The 25,901-nt window shown below is 39.7% G+C and overlaps 1 protein-coding gene across 1 annotated transcript; it reads left to right on the top strand.

The window, feature by feature from the left end:
* ppp1r14bb (protein phosphatase 1, regulatory (inhibitor) subunit 14Bb) lies at window positions 1–25,901 on the top strand. Its single transcript, XM_017473015.3, has 4 exons — window positions 1–712; window positions 22,890–22,973; window positions 23,080–23,112; window positions 24,120–25,901. The coding sequence occupies exons 1-4, from the start codon at window positions 515–517 to the stop codon at window positions 24,186–24,188; spliced, it is 384 nt and encodes a 127-aa protein (XP_017328504.1). The 5' UTR covers window positions 1–514; the 3' UTR covers window positions 24,189–25,901.

Here is a 25,901-nt window from a genome sequence, read left to right as displayed (position 1 = left end):
CAGAAGAGGAAGAGAGCGGGGAGAGAGAGGAGGGGAAAAGGAAGGACAAAACGACCGGGGAGAAGAAAAGAGGAGGAATAGAGGACTGTTTGTTTTCACTTTATGTTGATTTGAATAACGTTAAGGAGAAGAGCAAGTCGATTTACAAAGTCCACGCACAGGATTTGCACCAGTTTTGCATGAAGAAAAGGAGCAGAGAGAGAGAGAGAGAGAGAGAGAGAGAGAGAGTGTGTGAGTGTGTGTGTTCTTCTCAGCTCCCAAAAGGACACGTGTTGAACTTCACTCTACTTCATCTAGAGTTAACGAGCTTCAGTTATTCATAATCCGATCTAGCTCCTCACTCAGGAGCGGGGTTTCAGCTGTGTGTGTGTGTGTGTGTGTGTTTACTGAGACGGACGCAGACACATTTTCGTCTTCACGTGGCGTTTTTCAGTCCCACTGAACTGATCAACACGGCGAGGAAAAGCCCAGAGCAGAGTTTCCTCCCGCTGCTCTTTGTAAACGCGATCGGACTATGGCAGCGGTAACAACCCCGGAGTCGAGCCCTCAGCCCCGGGTCTACTTCCAAACTCCCCCCGGTACCGAACAGACCGAGACCCCGGCCCGGAAACAAGGCAGAGTTACGGTCAAATACGACCGGAAAGAGCTGAGGAAGAGACTGAACTTGGAGGAGTGGATCATCGACCAACTCACAGATTTATACGACTGCGAGGTGAGTGATCGAGTCCGATCCACGCGATTCATTACTAATCTATAGATCCGCCTGCCATGCTAGTGGAGATGCTCAAGTTGTGATGTGTGTAGTCTAAATATGGATTTATCTCAGGGAATCTAACGCTCGTGTAGTTTAGCTGGGCTGAGTTTGTGCTAATCAAGTCCAATCTATACCTCAATCTATACCTCATTCACAAGCCCAGAGATACACTGTAGCTCCCTGCCTGCGCGCGCGACCCGTGTGTGTGTTTAAGCAAGCGGTGTGTCTCTGACCCACATTCTATTCCTGGAAGAGGGTTTTAAAGTCGTTTAGGAGCTCTAAAGATCATATTAGTTTTTGTTAAAACACTTTATTTATTCCTACATGGAGAGTGTAGAGACTGCAGTCAGACCGTTCACACTGGGTTTTTTTTTTTAAATGTCATATTTGGGAAACTGCTGTCAGCAGACGACTGCTTCTCAGACTATGGGTCATTTTTTTTTTTTTGCGTTTCGGACTCTCTGACACTCAGTGAAGTGAAGCAAATGCAAGTTTGCAAGGTCATTCATGTACACTGGTTTGTGACTTCCTGACAAGGGGGAGAGGGATTTAACTGAGTTCAATCAGATCAGAGGCCCTGAACAGGCTTAGAGAGACAGATCATCTCCTGATCATTAGAACAAAAGAACTCTGCATGTGGCTCATAACCCACTCCCTTTCCCTTACCTCCCTCCCTTCTTCCCTCACTCACTCAGTCCATCTCTCCTCACTGTCCTGGCCGTCCGACAACCCCCCCCCCCTTCTGCTTCCCCGCCCTTCCCCCCCACACACATCACCGGCACGGAAACCTCACACTTCTTCCTAAAGTCTCCCGCTGGAGTTTCTTTACAAAGTGGCTACTCTCTGAATGAAACTTCCCCAGCTTTAAACACAATAACACACAATGCACTGGGACTCTGGTATCAGCTTGTAAACATATTAATAACAAACTAACTGTAGCGTTCGCTTTTAAAGGGGCAGCGTGGCATAGTCACAGATTACAGCATACTACTGTACTAAATAGTAGTCTGTACTGTATGGGCACTATTTTTACACACAATACGGCATACTACTGTACTAAATAGTAGTCTGTACTGTATGGGCACTATTTTTACACACAATACGGCATACTACTGTACTAAATATTAGGTGTACTGTATGGGAACTATTTTTATATACAATATGGCTTACTATTGTACTAAATAGTAGGTGTACTATATGGGCACTATTTTCTTTTGTTAAAAAAAATCACAAAAATATTCATGGATATCAAACAATTGCAAACACAACACAAGTTTATTAAAAAAAATCTTTGTTAAATAAATGTGTGCCACAGTTATTGGCACCCTTTTAGTGCTACCTCCCTTTGCCAAGATAACAGCTCTGACTCTTCTCCTATATTGCTTGATTATGTTGGAGAATACATGGCAAGGGATCTGAGACCATTCTTCCATATATAATCTCTCTAGATCCTTCACATTTTGAGGTCCACGCTGGTGGACTCTCGTCTTCAGTTCACCCCACAGGTTTTCTATGGGTTTCAAGTCAGGGGACTGGGCTGGCCATGGCAGGATCTTGATTTTATGGTTAGAAAACCATTTTTGTGTTGATTTTGATGTATGTTTTGGATCATTGTCCTACTGGAATATCCAACCATGGCCCATTTTAAGCTTTCTGGCAGAGACAATCAGGTTTTTGTTTAATATCTCAAGATGTGATAGAGTCCAGGATGCCATGTATCCTAGCAAAATGTCCAGGTCCTCTGGCAGAAAAACAGCCCCAAAAACATTAAAGAGCCACCACCATATTTAACCGTGGGCATGAGGTACTTTCCCATATGGCTACCTCTCTGTGTGCGCCAAAACCACCTCTGGTGTTTATTGCCAAAAAGCTCTAGTTTGGTTTCATCTGACCATAGCACCCGATCTCATTTGAAATTCCAGTAGTGTCTGACAAACTGAAGACCCTTGAGTTTGTTTTTGGATGAGAGTACAGGCTTTTTTCTTGAAATCCTTCCAAACAACTTGTGGTGATATAGGTGACTCCGGATTGTAGTTTTGGAGACTTTGTGACCCCAAGACACAACTAACTTCTGCAATTCTCCAGCCGTGAACCTTAGATTTTTTGGCCACTCAAACCATCCACTTCACAGTGCATTAAGACAATATAGACACACGTCGAATTCCAGTTTGATTTATAACATTTCCAGGTGACTGGAACTTCTTAATTATTGCCCTGATGGTGGAAATGGGCATTTTCAATGCTTTTGCTATTTCCTTATAGCCACTTCCCATTTAGTGAAGCTCAACAACCTTTTGCCACACATCACAGTTATATTCCTTGGTCTTACCCATTGTTATGAATGACTATGGCAATTTGGCCTATGTGTGTGTTACATACTTATACCCCTGTGAAACAGGAAGTCATGGTTGAAAAATGTCCTGTTCCTAGTCATCCAGGTGTACAAAAAAAGTAAAATATCAATGGGAATATATTTCAAATATATTTTTCTCATATGAATTGATAGGGGTGCCAATAATTGTTGCACACCTATATTTAACAAAGATATTTTTTGGATAAACCTGTGTTGTGTTTGCAATTGTTTGGTATCCATGAGAGCAGATAATTTTTGTGTTGTTTTTTTAAACAAAAGATCAAAAGGTTAAACCATAAAGACAATTTTTCACAGCTGTCTTTGCTCATATTTACCAAGGGTGCCGATATTAGTGGAGGGCACTGTAGGTGCTAAAGACAGCATACTGCTTGTGCTAAATAGTAGCCTATACTATATGGACACGATACAGCACTGTACTATACTAAACAGTATACTATGTATCTCTAACCGTGTTATACAATACCATATACTACCATACATATATACAGAGAGGGAACTACATAGTGACTGTTTTTATGTTGGAAACAAAGTTGTATGATACAAACATACTAAATAGTAAGCTGAACTGTATGGTCACTACATTTTACATGCATGCTACCCTCATACTTCTCTACTAAATAATACGTCTATGTATATAGCCACATACTACTGTACTAAATAGTATGCATTATAATCTAAATAGTAAATTCAGTATCATCACTGTGTTTGTGTTTAAGTCTACATACTACTGGGCTAAATAGTGTACTGTAGGGTCACTGAGCCTATGCCCAAAATTGTATATTACTGTTTTAAATAGTATACTGTATAATCACTATAACTCTGTCCAAAATTGCATATTACCATACTTAATAGTATACTGTATCATTTTTATTGTTATATACAAAGCCACATGCTACCATAATCACCATGACATGACTGCATACTCCTGTATTAAGTAGTATGTAAAAAAGTATTGTAGTATAATGGGCCAGGTGGCAGGAACGGACACCGAGAGAAGAGGGGGAAAAAGTGATAGGATGAATTGGGTGATATAAAGATAATGGAGGAGAAGAAAGGAACAAGGAAGAGGGCAATCTGAGCAAGTGTGATGATAGGCAAACTCACTCCACAACACGTGCGAGTTTGCTTTGACACGTGGTCCTTCTGTACACAATGAGGCAGGACAAACACTGCAGTAATTTATGGAGGAAAATTTATGTAATGGACCGCTATGTTGTTCAGGCGATAGTTGCATTTGGTTAGGAAAGCAAAGCAAGTTTGTATGTGTGTGTGTGTGTGTGTGTGTGTGTTTGTGTGTATGTGTGTGTGTGTGAGAAAGAGAGAGAGAGAGCATGTGTAAAAGGAGAGGCAATTCTGATAGTAGTACAGAGAGGTGGAAAATGCAGATGTCAAGAAATAAGCAGATGATCACTGACAAACAGCCAAACCATGAGCAAGAAATGGAAAAGGACAGCTGCGGTTTTAACCTCTGGCACAAGAATTGCACATAATAAAGCACAAGAATTGCACATAATATTTCCTAAGGACCCCCCCCCCCCCCCCCCACACACACACACATACACACACACATACACATACACAAACAGCTTCACACTTTGGTTATAGCCTCTCATATAGCAACATGATTCACTGCAAGCTTCTCCCATTCACCAGTATTGATCTATTTGGCCTCAAGTCCAGAATGACATCACCAAGATTGGTCAGCTGTTTTCATGTAATGGCCTTTGACCACATTAATGTAACAAGTTTCATCTCTTTCTTGTATCTTTCAGATTTAGTTTAGCATGAATCAGCAAATTCTTTCCATAAGAGGTGTGGGGCTGTAACACACACTTGGAGCGGTTATTATTAAGCGTCTGTCAGATTCAAAAGAAACATAGCATAGTCACAGCATAGGAATGCATATACCTAGTTCTAGTGTGACATATCATGCCATTTTAAACTCTTGAAAATGTAGAATAATAAAGTGGTTGTTTGAAATGCCTGAGAACATCTCTATACTTTGACATGAATTTAAAAAGTTAGAATCTATAAATATGCATATTGGAAGCAACCTGATGTCCTCCTGGCATTGCGAACAGCTACCAGACTAGTTATCCCCTTTCTTTTGTCACGGGTAAGTGTATTTTCAGGACCAGATACTCTGTTTTATCATATTTATCCTGATTTATTTAGTCAAGCCTGTCCAAATATACCATAACAACATACTTAACATTAACGATGGTTAAGTTAGCTAGTTAGTTAGCTTCGCATACAGACCCTGGGGTTAAAAATGTTTAGGTACCACACTATTATTTTCTTATAATTTTGTATCAAATGAAAGTATCATTTTAGCTCATACGCAAGGATCCACCATTAAGCTTTATTTTTATTTTTTATATTTTTTTACTTTTCCTTATTTTGTTTTGCTTTGCAGAAGTACTCGCTAAAATAAAACAAACAATAGAAACCATCACAGAACTTCTAATTGTTTCCACTACAAATACCATTACAAACCATCAGCTAACCATTAAAACCATTACCATTACTGATCCTTAATGGATGGTATCCACTATACATAACATGCCACCAATAGGCAACAAATTACCAGTAGAGACCCACAGGGACCATTACAGTTTCCATTAAAACCACTACAATTCCCATTATAACCATTAAAACCATTAATTTCTATGGTGGTTTCTATTGTTTTTTTTTTTCAGCAGGGCTGAGTGTGAATTTGAGCCAAACAAGAATTAGCTCTTCAAAAAATCCCATTATTAAATTCAGAGGTGTGTCACAGTCTAGAGAAAACAACATAATATAGATTTTTCTGTGAGATCCATGAGTCAGGATCTTGACCATTGACTAAACACAGTCTCACACTACATTCACACTGAAGTCATGAGACTGTTGTGACCTCTGCATCTATCCTTTAACATCGTGGAATCTCCCACCTGATACACTCGCGCGCACACACACACACACGCACTCACACTCACACATACACTCATGCCAATCTAGCATTTTCTGTCATGCTCACACCTTTGTGTATATGTGTGTGTGTGTGTGTTAATGGAGCAGGTTTAGACCTGCCTTTCCCAGGCTTTGCAGTCAGCATACTCAGTGGGAATTGCTGTGCTGAATTTATCAGCACTTTTGCCTGATAACATTTGCAGAAATATCACATGATGGAATATTCAAAATCATGTCTTGGAAATAAGTTCCTGTGTTAATGTAATGGTCGTTGCCTCTTATACTTCCTGTTCAGTCAAAACAAGCCCCGTAAAGAGGAAGCCCTTCTTATTATTAAGGGAACAAAGCCTGATGCTTAATGTGATTCTCACTTACCTTCAGCAGTGGCAGATTCCTCACTGTCATCCATTCAAATGAGCAATACATTATGGAGAAAGTGCACAATGTACAGATTTCAGTTCTATACCTATATCTACATCTACTGCCCTGTACAGGAGTGATATATTTTTGTTCTAGTGAGCTATACATCATTATGGATTAGGTTCCTGTTCGATCACCAGGTGCTCACTGCTCACAAACTCTTACAGCAGCTTAAGCAAAAAGCAAACGAAACAGCCTATTATAAATAGCTTAATATATGTCTATATTTGAGTAGTGACATTATTTTGGATGTTGACTGTATGCATGTCATTTTGAATGAACATTTTATGCATACAGTGAGTTCTATGTGTACGGCTTAACTGTTATATCTGTGTAATAATAAAATGACTGACTTTAAATTACTACAGACAGCTTAATAAACAGAAAGCTCTCTCTCTCTCTCCCTGTCACACACTCTTTCTTACACACACACACACACACACACACACACACACAAAGAGCCGAAGTGTCAGAACATTAGCGTCATTCGTTAAGGCAACTTTAAATAAATGAACAGGCTAATCTGCATCTCTCTCTAATTGTAATCTAGTCTTAATGTCATAATCTGATCATGTCCTTATCTCAGTAATTCAGCAGAACGGAGCATATTTACTTGGAGAAGGTTGGGATGTGTGTGCTTTTACACGTCTGTGTACAGTCTTCAAGAATCACCTCAGATCAGGGCGCATAATAAATATACTGTTCTTCATTATTAATAAATATACTCATAAATGTACCGCCATTACAAGCTCAGAATACAGGAACCTACAAACCACCACATTGCACCTTCTGTGATGCAAGATTATTACATGGTAGTTGTAAGAATCCTAAGTGAGCAACACTTGTTTTGTGGACATTCCACAACATTGAATACACGCATAAACCGATAAAAATTTTCCCATGTTCTTTAATAAAGAAAAATTGTATTTGTTTGCAATTTGCTGTGGTATAAGCGATGTGATGTTACAGGAGAAATAATCGGCTTGAGGTGGGGTCGTAATAGCATCCCAAGACCCCGTCGTTGATTATTTTCCTATAAGAGCACATGCTGTTGTGTTTATTCCTTATTTATGTCATTAATCCCCATGAAGTTAGTATTTGATGTGACTGAATCATATCACATCACTGAATGCAGATTCCATATTCAAACACTACCATTATAAAGATTTAATAAATACTTATTATACTTATTAAATACTTAGCTGTGAGCTCACGTTGCTGCTCTTTTACATACATGCATAGTGTGAAGTATGTCAGTTTGTAAGGACTTGATTTTCTTGTGACTTTTTTCTTGTGGTGAAAACTGCTTGAATTGGTGAAATTGCAATCGCACGAAATTGTTTTGCACGCTCCTTCGCAGTGATGTTTGTTGGTAAATAAGACCTTTTAGCTGTACTCATGTTCGACACACGTGAAGCGAAGCGGGCTTTTGGCCGAATGCATGTTGTGATGAAGTCACATGAAGTGACTTTCATTTTGAAGAATTGCAAGCTCCTCGGAATATATTGTGGCGTTTGCTTGATTTTGCGTTAATTTCTGTGACGGCAAAATCGCGAAATCCAGGAGGGACTGAGTATATGTAGGTGCTATAGTAAAACTGTGACTTTAATTGCTTGTTCATCAGACTTTGGTATGAGTGTTAAAGCAGCACATGGGCATTCATGTGGAGATAAACAGAGTTTAAACACCCAGTTGGACTACAGCTCGTCCAGGTCTATAGGCTGGACTCTGCAGCATGCTGTCTCATTCTGTCTTTTCCCAGAAGGACTCGGGAAGAGTAAAAAGCTTTGTGTGGTGAGGAGTCTCCGAGGCCAGTGGCTTTGTTGGAAATAGCTGTTCTCTCAGTCCGAATGCTTTATTCAGCAAGAGGCACAGAGCAGACAGTCTTGAGGAGACAGACAGACTGCCTGGTTTGATAACGTGGCATATCGTCACTATAGTTCTGTGCCCTATGACCCTAAGAGCTTTAAGGAATTGTTTTACAAAGTCATTTCTGCCTACTGCGTCAGTAGCATATGAGTGATTACCGCTAACAATTTCAACATGTTTTTTATTCTTTACTTAGAAACAATACCAGAAGACGTGCTTACTCAAAACTACATAAATCAATAAATGTGTATTATATTTTTGTAGAATGCTTTCAGTCAAAGTTATTTGTAAATTTCAGAGCTGACACTAGCTGACACACTGTTTTTAAAGGGAAGAATTTGTGATTGTGTTACGCATTGATACAGTAAAACCTAAAAAGCTCAGGTTAACAAAAACAACTTTTTTTTTTTACTGTATTGCTCCAGTGTTTGAAAGCTGGATCTAATTACATAATAGTAAGAAGTTCTGTCTGGTCTGTCTCATCTTAAGACTTTTATTGTGAGTGTAATGCTTATAGTTAGATTTCATTAATGATGGAATTCAATAACTGCACCAAGACTTGATTTCTCAGTGCAGGGAAACATGTTGAAATGTGTGTTTGTGATAATCACACAGACGCAGTGTTACTTCTTGGCATTGTAAACGAGACCTTGAGCTTCAGAAAGGAGTTTGGAAATTGTTCCAGAGTAAAATGGGGTGTAGCTGGTTTTGTTTATGTTTTGACGAGGTCAAGTTGTGTTATTGTGTTATTGAAGCATGTAGTGGTAGTGGAAACTGTCTTACTCACTTCATAATTACGTTCAGTGTGAAAGCCTGGAGTTCATTCACCATCCAGGCAGCTTCTCAGATTCTAGTTTCAACAATCTCACAAGGAAACAGCAGGAATGAAAAGCTTTAATGCGTCATTCATCCCTCGGCCCTGCTGTCCTTCTCTGCACCATTTCTCCCCTGAAACCTTGATAGTTTGAAGACAATCTTTCCCCATGTTTATGTCAACCAATTAAAACCACAAGTCCAGGGTTTGAGGCTTCCCGTGGGTCACAGGGCAGTAGTAAACACCCTCACTGTTTTTAATCAAACCCAGGTGCTATCACTGGCTGAAAGAACCTTGAGGAAATTACTGTTAGAAACCTGTACTAATTAGTGAGAGCAGAGCAGAGGAGGACAGCACCCGTCTTCTATTTAAACTTCAACGTGGTCCACGTGTAGATTAAACCTCTCGAATTACACCGAACAATGGGTCTCATTTATCAAGCTCATATACAGTATATGCAGTGGGGGAAATAAGTATTGGACGCGTCAACATTTGTTTCAGTAAATATATTTCCAATGAGGCTATTCACATGAAGTTTTCACCAGACATCAGTATTAACTCAAGGAATCCAGACATATAACGAATTCACAACATTAAAGTCCATAAATAAAGTTATGTGTAATAAAGTGGAATGACACAGGAAAAAAGTATTGAACAGGCTAAGAAAAAGCAGTTCTCCAAGGCAAGGTAAGGTAAGGAATCAGCTGAAATCCGTAAGTAATTATATACCTCATATCTGTGCAAATTAATATCAGCTGGGTTAGTAAATTGATGGTCTATAAAAAGGCTTTTCGTTACCAGGCTGTCACACAAGAAACATCTCATTATGGGTAAAAGCAAAGAGCTCTCCCAAGACATTCACAACTGTATTGTTGTGAAACATATTGATGGAATCGGAAATAGACGTATTTCAAAACTTCTGAATCCTCCAGTAAGCACCATTGGGGCCATTATCCACAAGAGGAAGCAACATCACTCCGTCATCAACCGGCCACGCACAGGAGCTCCTCGCAAGATTTCTGACCAGGGAGTCAGAAGAATAGTCTGAAGAGTAGCCCAAGAGCCAAGGACCACTCGGAAAGAGCTCCAGAAACACTTGGAGGCAGCAGGTGCCACTGACACAGAGAAAACAATAGGCAATGCACTCCACTGCTCATGCTCACCCCGCAAGACTCCATTACTTAACAAAAGGCATGTCGAAGCTCATTTAAAGTTTGCTACAACTCATCTGGTCAAGCCTATGAAATACTGGGAGAGTGTAGTCTGGTTAGATGAGAGCAAAATTGAACTTTTTTTGCTGTCATACTACACACCATGTTTAGAGAAGAAATGGCACTGCACATCACTCTAAAAACAATATACCAACAGTGAAGTTTGGAGGTGGAAGCATCATGGTGTGGGGCGGATTTTCATCTCGTGGTACTGGCAGACTACATATAATTGAAGGAATGATGAACGGAGCCCTTTACCGGGAGATTGTTGAGAAGAATCTGCTGCTATTCACCAGGATGATGAAGATGAGAAGTGTCTTGAAGCTGTCATTAAAAACAAACGCTTCTCAACTAAGTAATAAATAATTTTCAGTTAGCGTGTTCAATACTTTTTTCCTGTGCCATTCCACTTTATTAAACATAACTTTATTTATGGACTTTAATGTTGTGGATTCTTTATTTGCGGATTTCTTGAGTTAATACTGATGTCTGGTGAAAATTTCATGTGAACAACCTCATTGGAAATATATTTACTGAAAAAAATGTTGCCGTGTCCAATACTGATTTCCCCCACTCTATATTTTGCACATTCTGAGATGCTTTTCTCCTCACCATGGTTGTTAAGAGTGGTTATTTGAGTTAAGGTATCCTTCCTGTCAGCTCGAACCAGTCTAGCCATTCTCTCCTCACCTCTCTGATCAACAAGATGGTTTGCACATGCAGAAGCGCTGCTCACAAGATGCATATTGTTTTTTCATCTGTTCTGCCTTAACTCTAGAGACGTTTGATCATGAAAATCACAAGAGATCAGCAATTTCTGAAATACTCAAACAAGCCTCTCTGGCACCAACAACCATGTCATGGTCAAAGTCACTGAGATCACATTTTCCCCCATTTTGATGTTTGAAGTGAACATTAACTGAAGCTCTTGACCTGTATCTGCATGATTTATGCATTGTACTGCTGCCACATGATTGGCTGACTGGATAACTGTATTGTAGTGACCCAGTGAGTGTATCTATGTATCCAATGTACATGTATATATAATATGCATTACACCCGGGTCAATGTCTCAGATCCCTCTCTCAGATCCCCTTGGCCCCCAACTAACCCAGATTCAATTTCCTGAGTTGTCCTGATGTGATGGCTAGACGTTTAATTAAATTCAGTAGTGGTTGTTGGCCATCAATTACACAGCATGAAGCAAATGAAGCAAAGTGACCATGGGATTCTTCATTTCAGTATGGCCATCTTAGACTGGAGGGCTTCAGGCCTTTTAAATGATTTCTTTTGCTCTCAAAAAAAGCCTTTGTTTAAGATCCAAGGCTTGATTTATTGTTCGCTCTAACAAAGAGCTAGTCAGTGCGTTTTGCTCATTGCCTGTTCAGTCAGGCTCACTGGAATCATGATTTAACTGCAGTTCATCATGTAAGATCACTTATCTTCATTAAGCCTCCCAGTGTACTACAGGCACCCCTCCATTCATCCCATCATCCTGCTCTCTCATGCTCAACATTCTTTTATTTATTCTGTTATGTTACCCCTTTGGTTTCTGATGAGCAGGAAATAGGGACTTAACCCCATAGTGGCCTGCTGAGGGAGTGTGTACGTGTGTGTGTGTGTGTGTGTGTGTGTGTGTGTGTGTGATGGCGGACTGTAGCTATAGAAACTCTTACCATGTGAAAGGCCCTCATGTGGACTGGGAACTTGCTTCTGTAATCGGCACAATGAAAGTCTTGTCTCAGGTGAATAAATTAGACTACATGATGCATTGACACTTTTTTGCATTTCAAGGGCAGTCTGTCTTATTAACATTGTCATAACTGACACATGGAGGTTCTTCAGAAGGGTTCAGTGCATTTATTCAACTCTGCCTCTATCTATTGCATCTGTAGAATATGTGTGATTACCACTGATAAGAATTTCAGTGTTTCTCTGCTGTGGGCAAAAGAGTAGAAGCCCTGTTTATTCAAAACATCTGAGGGCAACAGTTACTGAATATTTAAATTCATACCTATATAGCATGAACTAAAAACTACAGCTGTTACAGTCTACAATAAAAGTCTAAGGAAAGTCTTATTTCAAGTGGTTGTTAGGTTCTCAGGTTTATCTAACTTTCCCATTCCGGAGCAAATCATTAAAAAGTACTTAATTTTTTCTCCAAGTTTAGGTTGAGGGATATCTGTGAATGATCAACTTATGTTCTTAATATATACAATTTTCACATACAGGTTAATGATAGGAGCGCTGGGCAGTAGTAGCTCAGTGGTTAAGACAGTGGACTACTGATTAGAAGGTCGTAAGGTCAAGCCCCAGCACTGCCAAGTTTCCACTGTTGGGCCCTTGAGTAAGGCCTTTAACCCTCAACTGCTCAGTTGTATAAATGGGATAAATGTAAGTCACTCTGGATAAGGGTGTCTGCCAAATGCCATAAAATGTAAATGTGAAATGTTAGACTGCCCTTAGGCTTTGATTGTAAGTAGGTTCCAAGTCAACATGATTTCAAATCATTCCTAAGCATGTATCTCTACTGTATATACTGTAAGTGATTGTATACTACAGACATAACAAATAGACTTTAAGTTGAAAAACACTGCCGTTTTCCTTTAACAGAAAGCGAGGATATACCTGATTATTTTCTCTCTCTGGGGGACGGAAAGCGGTCTGTCTCTACTCACTGTGCATTTGTGTGTTATTCTTCAGTGTGCCGAGGCCTGATAAGCCAGTGTGTGTGATGAGAGACAGCAGGCAGTGACCAATACAGTCCTCCTCCACCTTCCTGCATTGCTACACTATAGTTATGATATTACACCAACATCCTTTTAAAGTGCCACAGGCCTCAATCGATGATAAGGCCGTGATAAAGTGACAATTTTTTTCCGAAAGTGTGCAAAACGGTGCAAGCAGCAAAGGTTAGATCGAGTGAATTTAAGATTGAGAAAGGCACATGATGAGTAAGAATAAAGATGATTTTATAAGATATATAAACAGAGAGGGAGTAGGAAGGGGAAAATGTGTACTCCCACTGTTTTTCCACTGGCAGCTGTGCATCGGATTGGTGAATGCCATAGATGTATCTCATATCATCTACTTGTGTACTAGTCTAAATAATTTATGAGTCCAGCGTTCATGTTGAGAAATATAAACAAATGGTGCACTATATATGCAGAATAAATGAAATGTGGCGCAAGAGACGCTTTCTGGACTAACCTGTACCATCATGCACCACAGAATGGCAGGGGCTGTAGCGGATTTCATACAGAACCATGAGCTAGTTCGTCTGAAATGTCACTTCTGTATCCATCTCCTAACTGCAACTGCTGAAAACATCATTCATCCATCCATTCATCCATTTACCATACTGCTTATCCTACACAGGGTTGTGGGGGAGCCTGGAGCCTGTCCCACAGAACTTATGCACAAGGCAGGGGACACCCTTGACACACACACATTCACACACTACAGACAATCAGCCTACAATGCATGTCTTTGGACTGGGGGAGGAAACCGGAGTACCTGGAGGAAACCCCTGAAACACGGGGAAAACAGGCAAACTCCATACACACAGGGCGGAGGAAATATTCGAGTCCCCAACCCCAGAGGTGCGAGGCAAACATGCCGACCACTAAGCCCCCCCCTCTCCCTGTGAAAACATCAAAGTACAGCAAATGTTGTTGGTTAAGTTTAGTAAGCTTGCATCAGCTAGCACGAAACCCATTCCAGCACTGTTGTTTACATGACGTGTGCTTTTACCGTCACGTCCCTTGAGTAGAAAAACCGTTTGAATATTAATGAGCCTCTCAAATCCACTGATGTTCTAAACATATGTTCTATGTGTAATCTTCTAGATCTTTTAGTACTAGGTAAACGATTTGACACACAGTTCATGACCCACCTCATTTGCAGTTCAGTAGTACTAATGAAATTGCAGTACACATAGGTTTATATATAGGTTTAAGGATTTTATTCATTATCACATGTCCCACATGTCACTTGAGTAGGAAAATGTCTCATTTCAGGCATCTCTCATTATCTAGCATACACACACACACACACACACACATACACACAAGTCTCTGTTCCTACAATACATGAACCGGATATATGAAGGCTTCTCGAGTATGACTGCTTTAAGATCCTTGAAAACAGCAGTAAAGCTATGAAACTATGTCCAGCATCATGACTCTGGTCATGGCTATGGGATTTACTCATGCAGCAGTTTAGTTACACAGTCATTAACATACTCGTTTACTCACACACTTACTCACACACACAGACCTTTTAACTGTGAAAATGCACTGTTGCAATTGATATGAACATCCTGTTTCAGCGTATTGTCTGGCTTGTGAGTTTATATTGACTGGGACGGATGCCAGTATCAAGTTTTGACTTGTGAGTTTGTTCCTAATTATTTGAAATGATTTCGAGATGCAGCAACTTGTCAACCAGTTAAGCAACTCTGTACAAGTTTGTGTAAGTCTGGAGAGGAAGAGAAGTGATTAGCTAAAGAGATAGTAGGTCAGCCTGGATTTTTGGCTCTGATCTTTATCTTCCCACTTCCTACTTCCTGTTTTAACATAATCACCCTCTTTCCGTCTTTCTCTCTTTTATCTCAGTACCAGCAATTATTAAACTCAAAATTATAGGTATTTTAGGTTTTTGGCAGAAGAGTAGTATTTAATCACATGGTAAATGCTGTGAACATATAAAAAAGCGTTATTTAAAAAATAAAATAATAATAATAATAATAATAATAATAATAAATTAAATATATAAACCTATTACTAGAAATGCTCAAATCATTCGCTAGAGAATAAACAATGTTCTCTGAGAAAAAACTATTAAAAGATATAATGTACAATGACAACTTATTATAAACATTCTCAACATTACTGTGTTCCATTACCGAAAATAGTTACTAATACACAGTAAAATCCCTAGTGTTGTATTTACACCCAGAGTGTTTATTTGAGATTATTTTAGGACTTATATAGACACTGGAGGGTGTAAAGTCAACACTGTGGGTGTTAAATCAACACCGGTGATTTTGCTGTGTAGATTGCAGATTAAAGCTTTCATAGGTGGATAATGATGCAATGAAAATGTAATGGTGAAGTGGATAATTTAACTATCAGTGAACTCATTGAAAAAAAGATTCCATTCCATCCATCTTCTATACCACTTATCCTTCCTTCAGGGTCACAGGGAAACCTGGAGCCCATCCCAGGGAGCATCGGGCACAAGGCGGGGTACACCCTGGACAGGGTGCCAATCCATTGCAGAATCACATACATATTCACACACCCATTCATACACTACAGACACTTTGGACATGCCAATCAGCCTACCATGCATGTCTTTGGATTGGGGGAGGAAACCGGAGTACCCGGAGGAAACCCCCGCCACACAGGGACCACATGCAAACTCTGCACACACAGGGCCACGGTGGGAATCGAACCCCTGACCTTGGAGGTGTAAGACGAACATGCTAACCACTAAACCATAATAATAATAATAATAATAATAATAATAATAATAATATTGACTACATGCAGTTCTGTGCTAGACAGTCACAAGCATCTGTTTGTGTATGTATAAAGAGGAAGTAGATCAAACCATATCAGTCACATGTCTCAAAAACGTCTGAAATGAAAACCTAGTTCGTAGCTATTTTCAAGCTGCCCATCAAACAATTTGGAGCGGCACATATTGACATGGAAATTGTAGTTTTTGATAATTCATCTCACTTGGGCTGCATGTAAATGTCTCGGGATTGTTGAGCAAGCGACTTTCAAAATGTAGTTAGCTATTTTAATGAGCTCTGCAGTCCCTAAGTACTGACTCTATAAAAACAGCTCCATCGTTTTTGACGTCCTCCAGTTAACCCTCAAGAATATCCTGATGGACTAGAAATATAACTCCACTACACAGCTGATAATCATTTAACTCTTTACACTACTTAAATAAGAAGGAACAACGCTTCAACCTTGCTTCTGGGAAATGTAGTTCAAACGATGGCTAGTTGTAGCCACTCAGCATTAGCTTTTGGATATCATCTTCTCAAATCGGGACACGTCTCCTGACAGCTCCTACGCTTTCACACTGCTGGTTGGATCTCTCTGTTTTGGAGAGTGGGTTTTTTTTTTCCTTCTTGAGACTTCTGATGCCTTCTATTTTGACCTTCTGAAGAATGTTAAGGAAACATAAACTAGTCTTTAGCTCTCTCCTTCAAGTGTGTTCATCTGTCCTGTGACTTGGCATGAGCACCAGTTTGGAAAGATAAGATGACTTCACATGTGATGGACAAAGCACATGCCTATCAGATTGGTTATCTGTCATGTGAGAGGAAAGACTGCTATGAATAAAGGGGGAGTAATAGGTTAAAAAAAAATTGTGGCTGGAAGTTGAGCATTGGATATGTCTCCTGAGAGTGACTTCTACCCTGCAGCAACACAGAGAATATATATGCATATATCTATGTATATATGTGGACTAAATATATTCTTGTAATTTGATGGAGGTTATTTTAAGAATAGACGATGTTGGAGGACGATGTGGCAGAATGTTACATGCGCTACTGCCTTGTAGACAGAAAACCTAGACAGTTTTTACAGGATTTCACTTTGTATTTTTAATGATTTTGCTGCGTCTTTTTTCAAAATTTGAGATGCAGTTTGCAAAGGTTCTGTGTTGTTGTTGTTGTTGTTTTTGCGGTAAACTACTTGAATTGACAAAATTATTTTGCACGGTCTTTCACAGTGATGTTTGTTGGTGAATGAGACGTTTTAGCTGTACTCATGTTTGGTGCATGTGAATCGAAGGGGGCTTTGGTTGAATGCGTGTTGCGATGATGTCACATGAATATTGTGGTGTTTCCTTGATTTTGCGTTAATTTCTGTGATCGCAAAATCCTCGAAGGACTGCCTAGTGCATTCCTTCATGCTTGCTCAATAATCTTCAAGCTCAAAAGTCTGATGAGACCAAGATAAACTTATTTGGTTCAGATGGTGTCAAGCGTGTGTGGCAGCAACCAGGTGAGGAGTACAAAGACAAGTGTGTCTTGCCTACAGTCAAGCATGGTGGTGGGAGTGTCATGGTCTGGGGCTGCATGAGTGCTGCCGGCACTGGCGAGCTACAGTTCATTGAGGGAACCATGAATGCCAACATGTACTGTGACATACTGAAGCAGAGCATGATCCCCTCCCTTCGGAGACTGGGCCACAGGGCAGTATTCCAGCATGATAATGACTTTTGCCTTGCTAAAGAAGCTGAGGGTGAAGGTGATGGACTGGCCAAGCATGTCTCCAGACCTAAACCCTATTGAGCATCTGTGGGGCATCCTCAAACGGAAGGTGGAGGAGCACAAGGTCTCTAACATCCACCAGCTCCGTGATGTCATCATGGAGGAGTGGAAGAGGACTCCAGTGGAACCTGTGAAGCTCTGCTGAACTCCATGCACAAGAGGGTTAAGGCAGTGCTGGAGAATAATGGTGGCCACACAAAATATTGACACTTTGGGCCCAATTTGGACATTTTCACTTAGGGGTGTACTCACTTTTGTTGCCAGCGGTTTAGACATTAATGGCTGTGTGTTGAGTTATTTTGAGGGGACAGCAGATTTACACTGTTACACAAGCTGTACACTCACTACTTTACATTGTAGCAAAGGGTCATTTCTTCAGTGTTCTCACATGAAAAGATATAATCAAATATTAACAAAAATGTGAGGGGTGTACTCACTTCTGTGAGATTCTGTGTGTATATATATATATATATATATATATATACTTGTCCATACATTTCAATTCATGCACACTGTATATAATGCAAATTATGCTTATGAAGATTTTATTCTGTGGTTCTATATGGTTACCCAGACTGTCCTGGATATTTATAGTAATGTGCTCCACTTGTCATTCCTCAGAAATAGTACGTTTCTACACTGCTCTGGCCTTCAGCTATTGCACTTTATACTTTATACAGTATGATACTGCATACAGAGCAACTGTTTTGTCTTGTGGGTCATGTTATGGTGCTGTAGACATGATCTTTTGTCATGCTGTCTGTGTGTATACAGAAGGGACATCAACAGTTACTGAACTGGAACATAGACTTGACATTGAATCATTTGGTGTTTCTGTAACATCAGACATTTTGAACTTGGTTCCATGTTGCTATTTAGTATAGAGCTGCCTAGCAGCAGAAGGCCCTTGGGGAATATTTAAGATTGTGTGTGTGTGTGTGTGTGTGTGTGTGTGTGTGTGTGTGTGTGTGTGTGTGCGTGTTGCGGAAGTTTGTCTCAGAGCCTGCACACAGCAGCCAGTTATTATCTCTCCTCTTCCTCTGTGATGAAAGAAGTCACGTGATGTGGGGGTCAGATGAGTGTAGGAGCTGAGATTGACCCTCCCTCATACTGTCAGGTCACACTCAGAGTGAGTGCATGCTGCCTGGAGCGCACACACACACACACACACACACACACACACACACAACACAGACTTTCAGACACACACATGGAGACCAACGCACATTTGCTTTAGCAAACTCTGTACTGATTAGCCTGTTAGCACACATGCTAACACACCCCTATTGACTCATATAACAGCTAACTGGAACATTTTTCCCCCAGTCATTCTGAGCCACACTAACACTAAGTGAATCACACAAGATGATGCATATATACACACATAATTACGTGCCACACTCACATTTGGCTTTGGCCATGCAGTGTAGTTTCCTGTCCTCCGGCAGTAAATATGTGTATTGGAATTTCGTAGAATCTGGAAAGACACGGATTACAGTGAATTTCTGGTACAGAATTCATTTATTTCATGAGGAATTGAACAACTTTCGTGAATAATTTCAAGTGTTTTTAGTCAAATCATTTTATATTCTGAGTTCCTTCTCTTTCTCTCTCTCTCTCTCTTTTTGGGCATCTGTCATGTTTAAAGTTAGGTTGATCAAGCAGCTCATTAGCTTGCTAGCTAACTATCCTGTTTGTCTTCACCATCTGGGGAATTCTTCTGTGAGTCAGACCGTATGATCTGATCAAGTTCTGCGTTGCCGGAAGAAACACATGGGATCGGTTGAGAGAGTCAAATCATAGGAGTGGAGAAATTGTTAGGGCTTCATTCGTTTGGATGGGCAACGTATCGTTTCATCAAGCGTCAAAGTGACAAAAACAAGCGGCATTGTAATTCCTCGGTTCTATTCAAATGAGGTCAATTTCATGCGGTGAAGAGATCAATCCAAACGGTTAGCTTAAATACTTACTCGGACCGATCCTTTGGCACGTGGGGTCCAATGTTTCTTCAGTTCCGTATTCGCAATTTTAGTTTCCACCTGCAGTTAGTTCCCATTTACTAATGTGCAAAAATGAAAGAAAAACATAGAAGCATGGTTTCATCTTATAAACTCTCACTGAATGTGTATAGGGACATCCATCCATCCATTTTAAATACCGCTTATCCTACACAGGGTCACGGAGAACCTGGAGCCGATCCCAGGGAGCTCAGGGCACACCCTGGATGGGGGTACTAGTAAGGTTTGAAAAGCTGTGTATTGTAAAACTACTACTGTTTCTCATTCTCAAAACGAATTGGAGAGTAGCCATCACTACTTGTTAGTTTCTGGTGTGAACGTAGGGTTAGTTTCTGTGTTTCTAATTAGCATGTGTAATTCAGAGAAATCGAGGGAAATCAGGAACAGAGCCATATTGTGGCAGTATCAGTGTACAACTCTGTTCCTGAGTGAAAGGTCGTTTGTGTGAAGAGTGACTGCTTGTGTGTGTGTGTGTGTGTATGAGTGAGAGAGATTTGGGTAGGGGGCAGTTAGGCAGGTGCAATGACAGCTGGTGTGGGCAGCCCAAACCGAGGGGGAGGAAGAGAGGAACGAGTGAACATGGCAGTGGAAAAGAGGACGTGCGAGTGCCGCCAGCGGCACTTCCAACCAGATTTAATTTTCCACTGCAGACCACGGCCAGTGTTTTTAAGCGTCAAGGACATTTTAAGGTTCATTACAGCAGTGTAGCTGGATTTTGTACTCTTTTAATGTTGACTGGATGTGCCGTCGAGTAACTATTCAGGATCGACAATGGGGTTGTGTGTGTCATGTGCATGTGTGTGTGTGTGTGTGAGAAAGAGAGAGCGAAGGGGTGGATGGGGTGGGCTGAAGAAAGGAGGAGGACTATTAACTAGCCTTCATTGAACAACACTTTATGGAAAGGAAAAGAATAAAAGCAGTGGAGGGAGGAGAGAGAGGAGAGAAAGTGCAGCATGTAATTTGGGTTTGGCGTTTCCAGTCGTGTGCGCTATTTTTACACCCTGACACGAAGCGTACATCTAAACTACACATTCAACAGGCAGATTACAGCACGATGAAACTACTAGGACAAATGAAACATGGACGTGAAATAGAAGGGAAAATGAAAACTGTATTAGGAAGGATGAGCTAATAGCCGTAGGCCGGGCTGGAGACAGCAGACGTGAGGACGAGGCGAGCCAAGTGAGAGGAATGGAAAACACACACAGAGCCAGTGACTTTTCACCATTTTTTCCCAAACCCATCTGTTTCATGCCCAGCAGTTCCCAACAGGCATTTATCTGTATGTGCAAACTTCACTGAATCAACCATATTAAACACAGCAGTAAATGGAAATCACTGTATTGCGTGAGCAAAAGCGTAAAATCAAATTAAGCTCGATTGTGTCTTACAAAGATTTCCTATGCATCCTTGAAGGTATTAGTGGAGTAAGAAGGCTCGGAGAAAGGAACGTTAAGGCTAAACTGAAGCGTCGCTCACACACATTAATCTGTCAGTTCTGCTCTATAGTCTGAGCCGAGCCTTGGGGAGGTCTTATGTCTTATGGAGCCTGTCTTATGTCAGATTACGTTTTGTGGTTAGATCAAGTGGCATAAACATGAGCCTACATGAGCTAATGTTAGTTTCCAGCTCTTATCATCATTTCTGTTCAGCCTGTTCATATACAGTAGCTAGTTGTTGGGAACCCAAAAAGCAAAGCATTTGGATTCTGCAAGAAAATTGTAAAGTTTTACTCGCCATTAGCTGCAGTTAAATCTGTCCCGGATTGAACTGTTTGCTCTTTTTATAGGGGAGGTAAGACTGTAGACAGAGGCCTCGGTGGAAAGTTCAGCCTACCAACTTATTTAGTCTACCAAAATCACTTTGTTTGTGACTTATTGATTTATTAGAACACAGATTCTGCCAGTTCATTTAAAAAAATTGAGAAATAAAAGAGCAAGACGTTGAGGTCCATCTTCCCAAAGCACTGTGGTGCCAAAAATGCATAAACTGTTTGAGAATGTGAAGTGATGCTTTGCTTCAGGATGATTGTCGTTCTAATACCACAAATGTAGGCTAGCGTTTTGTCTGATGTTTGTCTGATAATCTCTGTATGGAGCTTTAGTCAAGTCCTAAATATTTTTATTGTCATATTTAGAAATGTAATAATGTTTTTTTTTTTTGGACAGTTTCATTAATAAAAACAAAATCAAATGCAGCTTAGCTAAAGCTAGATAAATGGCTAATGCTAGCTGTCAATGTCTGTTTATATGTTCGAACTGTTTGGCTCTATAGTGTGGTAACATATTTAATTATTTATAGTGAAACTAGGTGAAACAAACATATTTCCATATAAATATAATCTTATAAAGTACATTGTGGGAGTAAAGGTTTTTTATTTTTGTTTTTATTCAAAGTACACTAACTAGGATTCTGATGTATGCAAAATGTATAAAACAGTGATGTTAAGTTTTCATGTACATTATATGTCCAAATATGTTTGTGGACACCTGACCATCACAGCAATATGTGGTTCTTCCGCAAACCGTTGCCACAAAGTGGAAGCAATCAATTGAATAGAATTTCTTTGTATGCTGTAGAATTACAGTTTCCCTTTACTGGAAGTAAAGGGTCCAAAGCTGTTTCAGTATGACAATGCCCCTGTACACAAACCGAGATCCATGAAGATATGGTTTGCCAAGTTTGTAGTGGCCTGCATAGGTCGCTCACTAAAGCTCTTGTGGGTGGCTGAATGAGCAGAAATCCCCACAGCCATGTTCCATAATCTAGTGTAAAGCCTTCGTGGAAGAGTGGAGGTTATTATAACAGCAAAGAGACTCTACATCTGGAATAGGATGTTCAAAAGGCACATGAGTGTTATGGTCAGATGTCCACAAACTTTTGGCCATATAGTGTATTACATTTTACATGTCGAAAGATACCCCCAACAACTGCAGGCTACACAGTAATGTTAATGTTGCATGTTATACTTGAACACCTTCGTAATAGAGACCTCTTGTGGTTAGCAGTTGGTACTACACTGTTTTTGTAGCAAAGATGATTTAATCCTCCATAGGATTTCATCACTTACACATGTGTATTTGCATAGGGTAAGCCTGTCATTTTTGTTTTTGCACAAATCACAAATGCAGAACTCTTACCAATGTGTCCCTTTCATTTGTGTATGTGCTACAGGAGGAGGCGATTCCTGAACTGGAGATAGATGTGGATGAGCTATTGGACATGCAGACTGATGAGGACCGTGCTGCACGTGTTAAGGTTCTGCGATTCACATCCTCTACCTGCTTTTTCATTTGTATTATTTTACAGTGCTTTCAGGAAGGATTATTTTTAACAACTGAATATTTCTTCTGTTCTTTCACAGGATCTGCTGGTGGACTGTTACAAACCTACTGAAGTAAGCACCCTTTTCACCAACAAGTGTATATATATATATATATATATATATATATATATATATATATATATATATATATATATATATAGTTGAATTAACTGATGAAATCTACTTATTTACTCATACTTTTACCGTGACAGAAAGTGTGGGTGCTGCATTAGCACATCTTTTAAACGAAGAGCTCAAAACACCTGTACAACTGTCAGTCATTGTTGATTTACATGTTGATTGGCTCAAAAAGAAGACTGCAATGCTCCTGCACAAAACATGTCAAGGTTGGCTTGTCCGAACAAGTCATTTAAATATTTATGTTTTGGTATTTTCCATCTCTACCTATCTCTAATGTCATTGCCCAACAGTTTGAATACCTCTGGTCCACTTTAAAAAATGCTAACATAACAACTAGATTAGAAAAGAGCAACAATGGATTAATTTAGACTAAGGGAAACGGAAGAATATATATATGTGATTATTATCCTCTTCTTACAAAGCTTCTAATGCAGCACATCATGTGTGATGTGTGTAATGCAGCAGTAGGTGGTTTTTGGAAAGGGTAGATTACGCTGTAGTTACAGCATTAAGGTGCATCGCACCACCATAAAGCATATTAAGTTTAAACATGCATACAAAATAAAAACCTTTTTTTTAATTATGAGTAAATCTGAATAAAATAATTTATTAGATGAATAAAAAAAAATAAAAAAAGAACAGACCCAATCTGTCTGGGCTACTGATTTGTCCATCTTGCAACAATAAAGTATTTAATGAGAAAACATAAAAATTGACTTACTTGATACAGTGAGTAATAATGACAATTGACAGTTCACAATACATCAAAAAGTATATCATTATTGCAATATTGGCAGTATTTGTCATATAAAATTCTAATTTGTCAGCATTTTAATAACTTCAGTGAGTATATGCCTGTATACACAACCAGCCTTTTGTGCGAATCTTTTGAAAAGGTGTTAATCTTTTGTCCGTCGTCCTTCCTGTTCTCCCTGCAGGACTTTGTAGTCGAGTTGCTTGACAAAATCCGCGGCATGCAGAAGCTCAGCACACCTCAGAAGAAATGATGCACCTGCAGCCTCAGCTCCTCCTCCTAACCCTTCCCCAGCCAATCGCAGCTTCTTCCTCTGCTTCACAAGATGCTCAACCAATCACGTGAGGTAGAGGGGAAGCGAAGTGACTGGGGAATCTAGCCAATCAGATTCTTATAAGCAGGGCTTATTTTTGTTTTCTTCATTTTGTTGACTTTATGGTATATATATTTTTTTTTCTAAAAGGGGAAAAGATTTCATTGTGTTTTGAAGCATTTGTAGAAATCCTAGCAATATATTTCTACGCATACATTTTTTAGATGTTAGGTGACTGTGTGAATTTTTTTTTGCTCTGATGCAATACTGTATGAGTGTCCCCAGTGGACAATACTTGCTATAAACGTGCTGTTTGTAGTTCTCTGAAAATGTTATGACCCTTACTGCGATATAGTTTTTTTGAAAGAGATGAGATATACTCTGCCTTGTCCATTTAAAAAAAATCCTTAATTTTATCTTGTTTTATTTTTAAAAAAAAATTCCATACAGCATGAAAGGGCTTTGGAAGGGAATGATGATGTAGATCTGTATGTTGATGTGGGTGAGGGTGAGGTAGATGGTGGTGGAAAACTGGAGCTTTTTTTTTGAGACATGCAAACCCACATACATAGCAACACACGTTTATAAACACGCACACAGACAGACGGGCGTCACCCCCCTCAGGGATCAGTGGGAACATGTACCACACACCACAGCTGTGGTTATTAGGCCCCACACTCACACACAGATGTGCGTGATGGCATGTGGAGCACAGAGGGAGTTGACAGCACTCTGGAGGGTCTCGTGGCTTGCCACAAGGTCTGCCAGTTTATAAGATCCCAATTAATGCTTTCATTTGACTCTGCTAAATCATCTTACCCAGAAAGCTATCTGCTTCCTTTCTGATAGCTGATCAAACACAACCATAATAGGGCTAATCACATATTCCATGCCTGCCATTCAATATACACAAACAGCCTCTTAAAGGGTATGACATGTTATCTTGTAATGACTGTTAATTATTAACTCCACATGATTGGGAGTTAAATACAAGAAAGAGAATCCTTCTAACCACAGCTCCTATTTAGTTCCTCCTACTTAGTGAGACCTCCTCTGTCCATCCAGCTCTCATCTTTTCCCAGGAAGAATACCCTTTTCTATATCAGAAGTTGCCTTAGTACATATACTTAGTACACATAGTATGTACTATAGACGTTGCCTAGTACATATACTACACAAACCAAATAAATGAAGGCATTCATTTGAGAAATACACATGTAAAAGAGCAATTCAAAATTTTTCGGGCTATAGGGTTCAAAATCTCCTCGTACTTTCCTTGATTTTGTTTTCTAGAAAAAAAAAAGTTGAATACATTTGAAAGTCGAATCCACGTTTTTTTAGATGTGCATAAAATAAAATGGATTTGTCCATTTTGTTAGTGTGTGTGTGTATTCTATCAGATAATGCTTTTGATTTTTTTTTCCATACAACAGTGCACAAAATATGCTAAAATCACTAGCTAAATTTAAATAAGACAAATGATGTATTTGATAAAATGCAGGAAGCTGACATTAGTCTGTCGTCGAAGCTCATATTTGGTAGGGTCGGAGGGGTGGGGGGGATTATGATAAAATGTAGCAATAAACTTGTTTTGTTAGTTTCTGGGTTTGTTAAACTTTATGCAACTTTAATAAAAATTCTTGTAAAATCCCA

This window comes from Ictalurus punctatus, chromosome 7 (genome assembly GCF_001660625.3).
Source record: "Ictalurus punctatus breed USDA103 chromosome 7, Coco_2.0, whole genome shotgun sequence".
Classification (NCBI taxonomy): domain Eukaryota; kingdom Metazoa; phylum Chordata; class Actinopteri; order Siluriformes; family Ictaluridae; genus Ictalurus; species Ictalurus punctatus.
The sequence above is the reverse complement of the archived record's forward strand: the minus strand, read 5'-3'. Positions and strand labels throughout refer to the sequence as shown.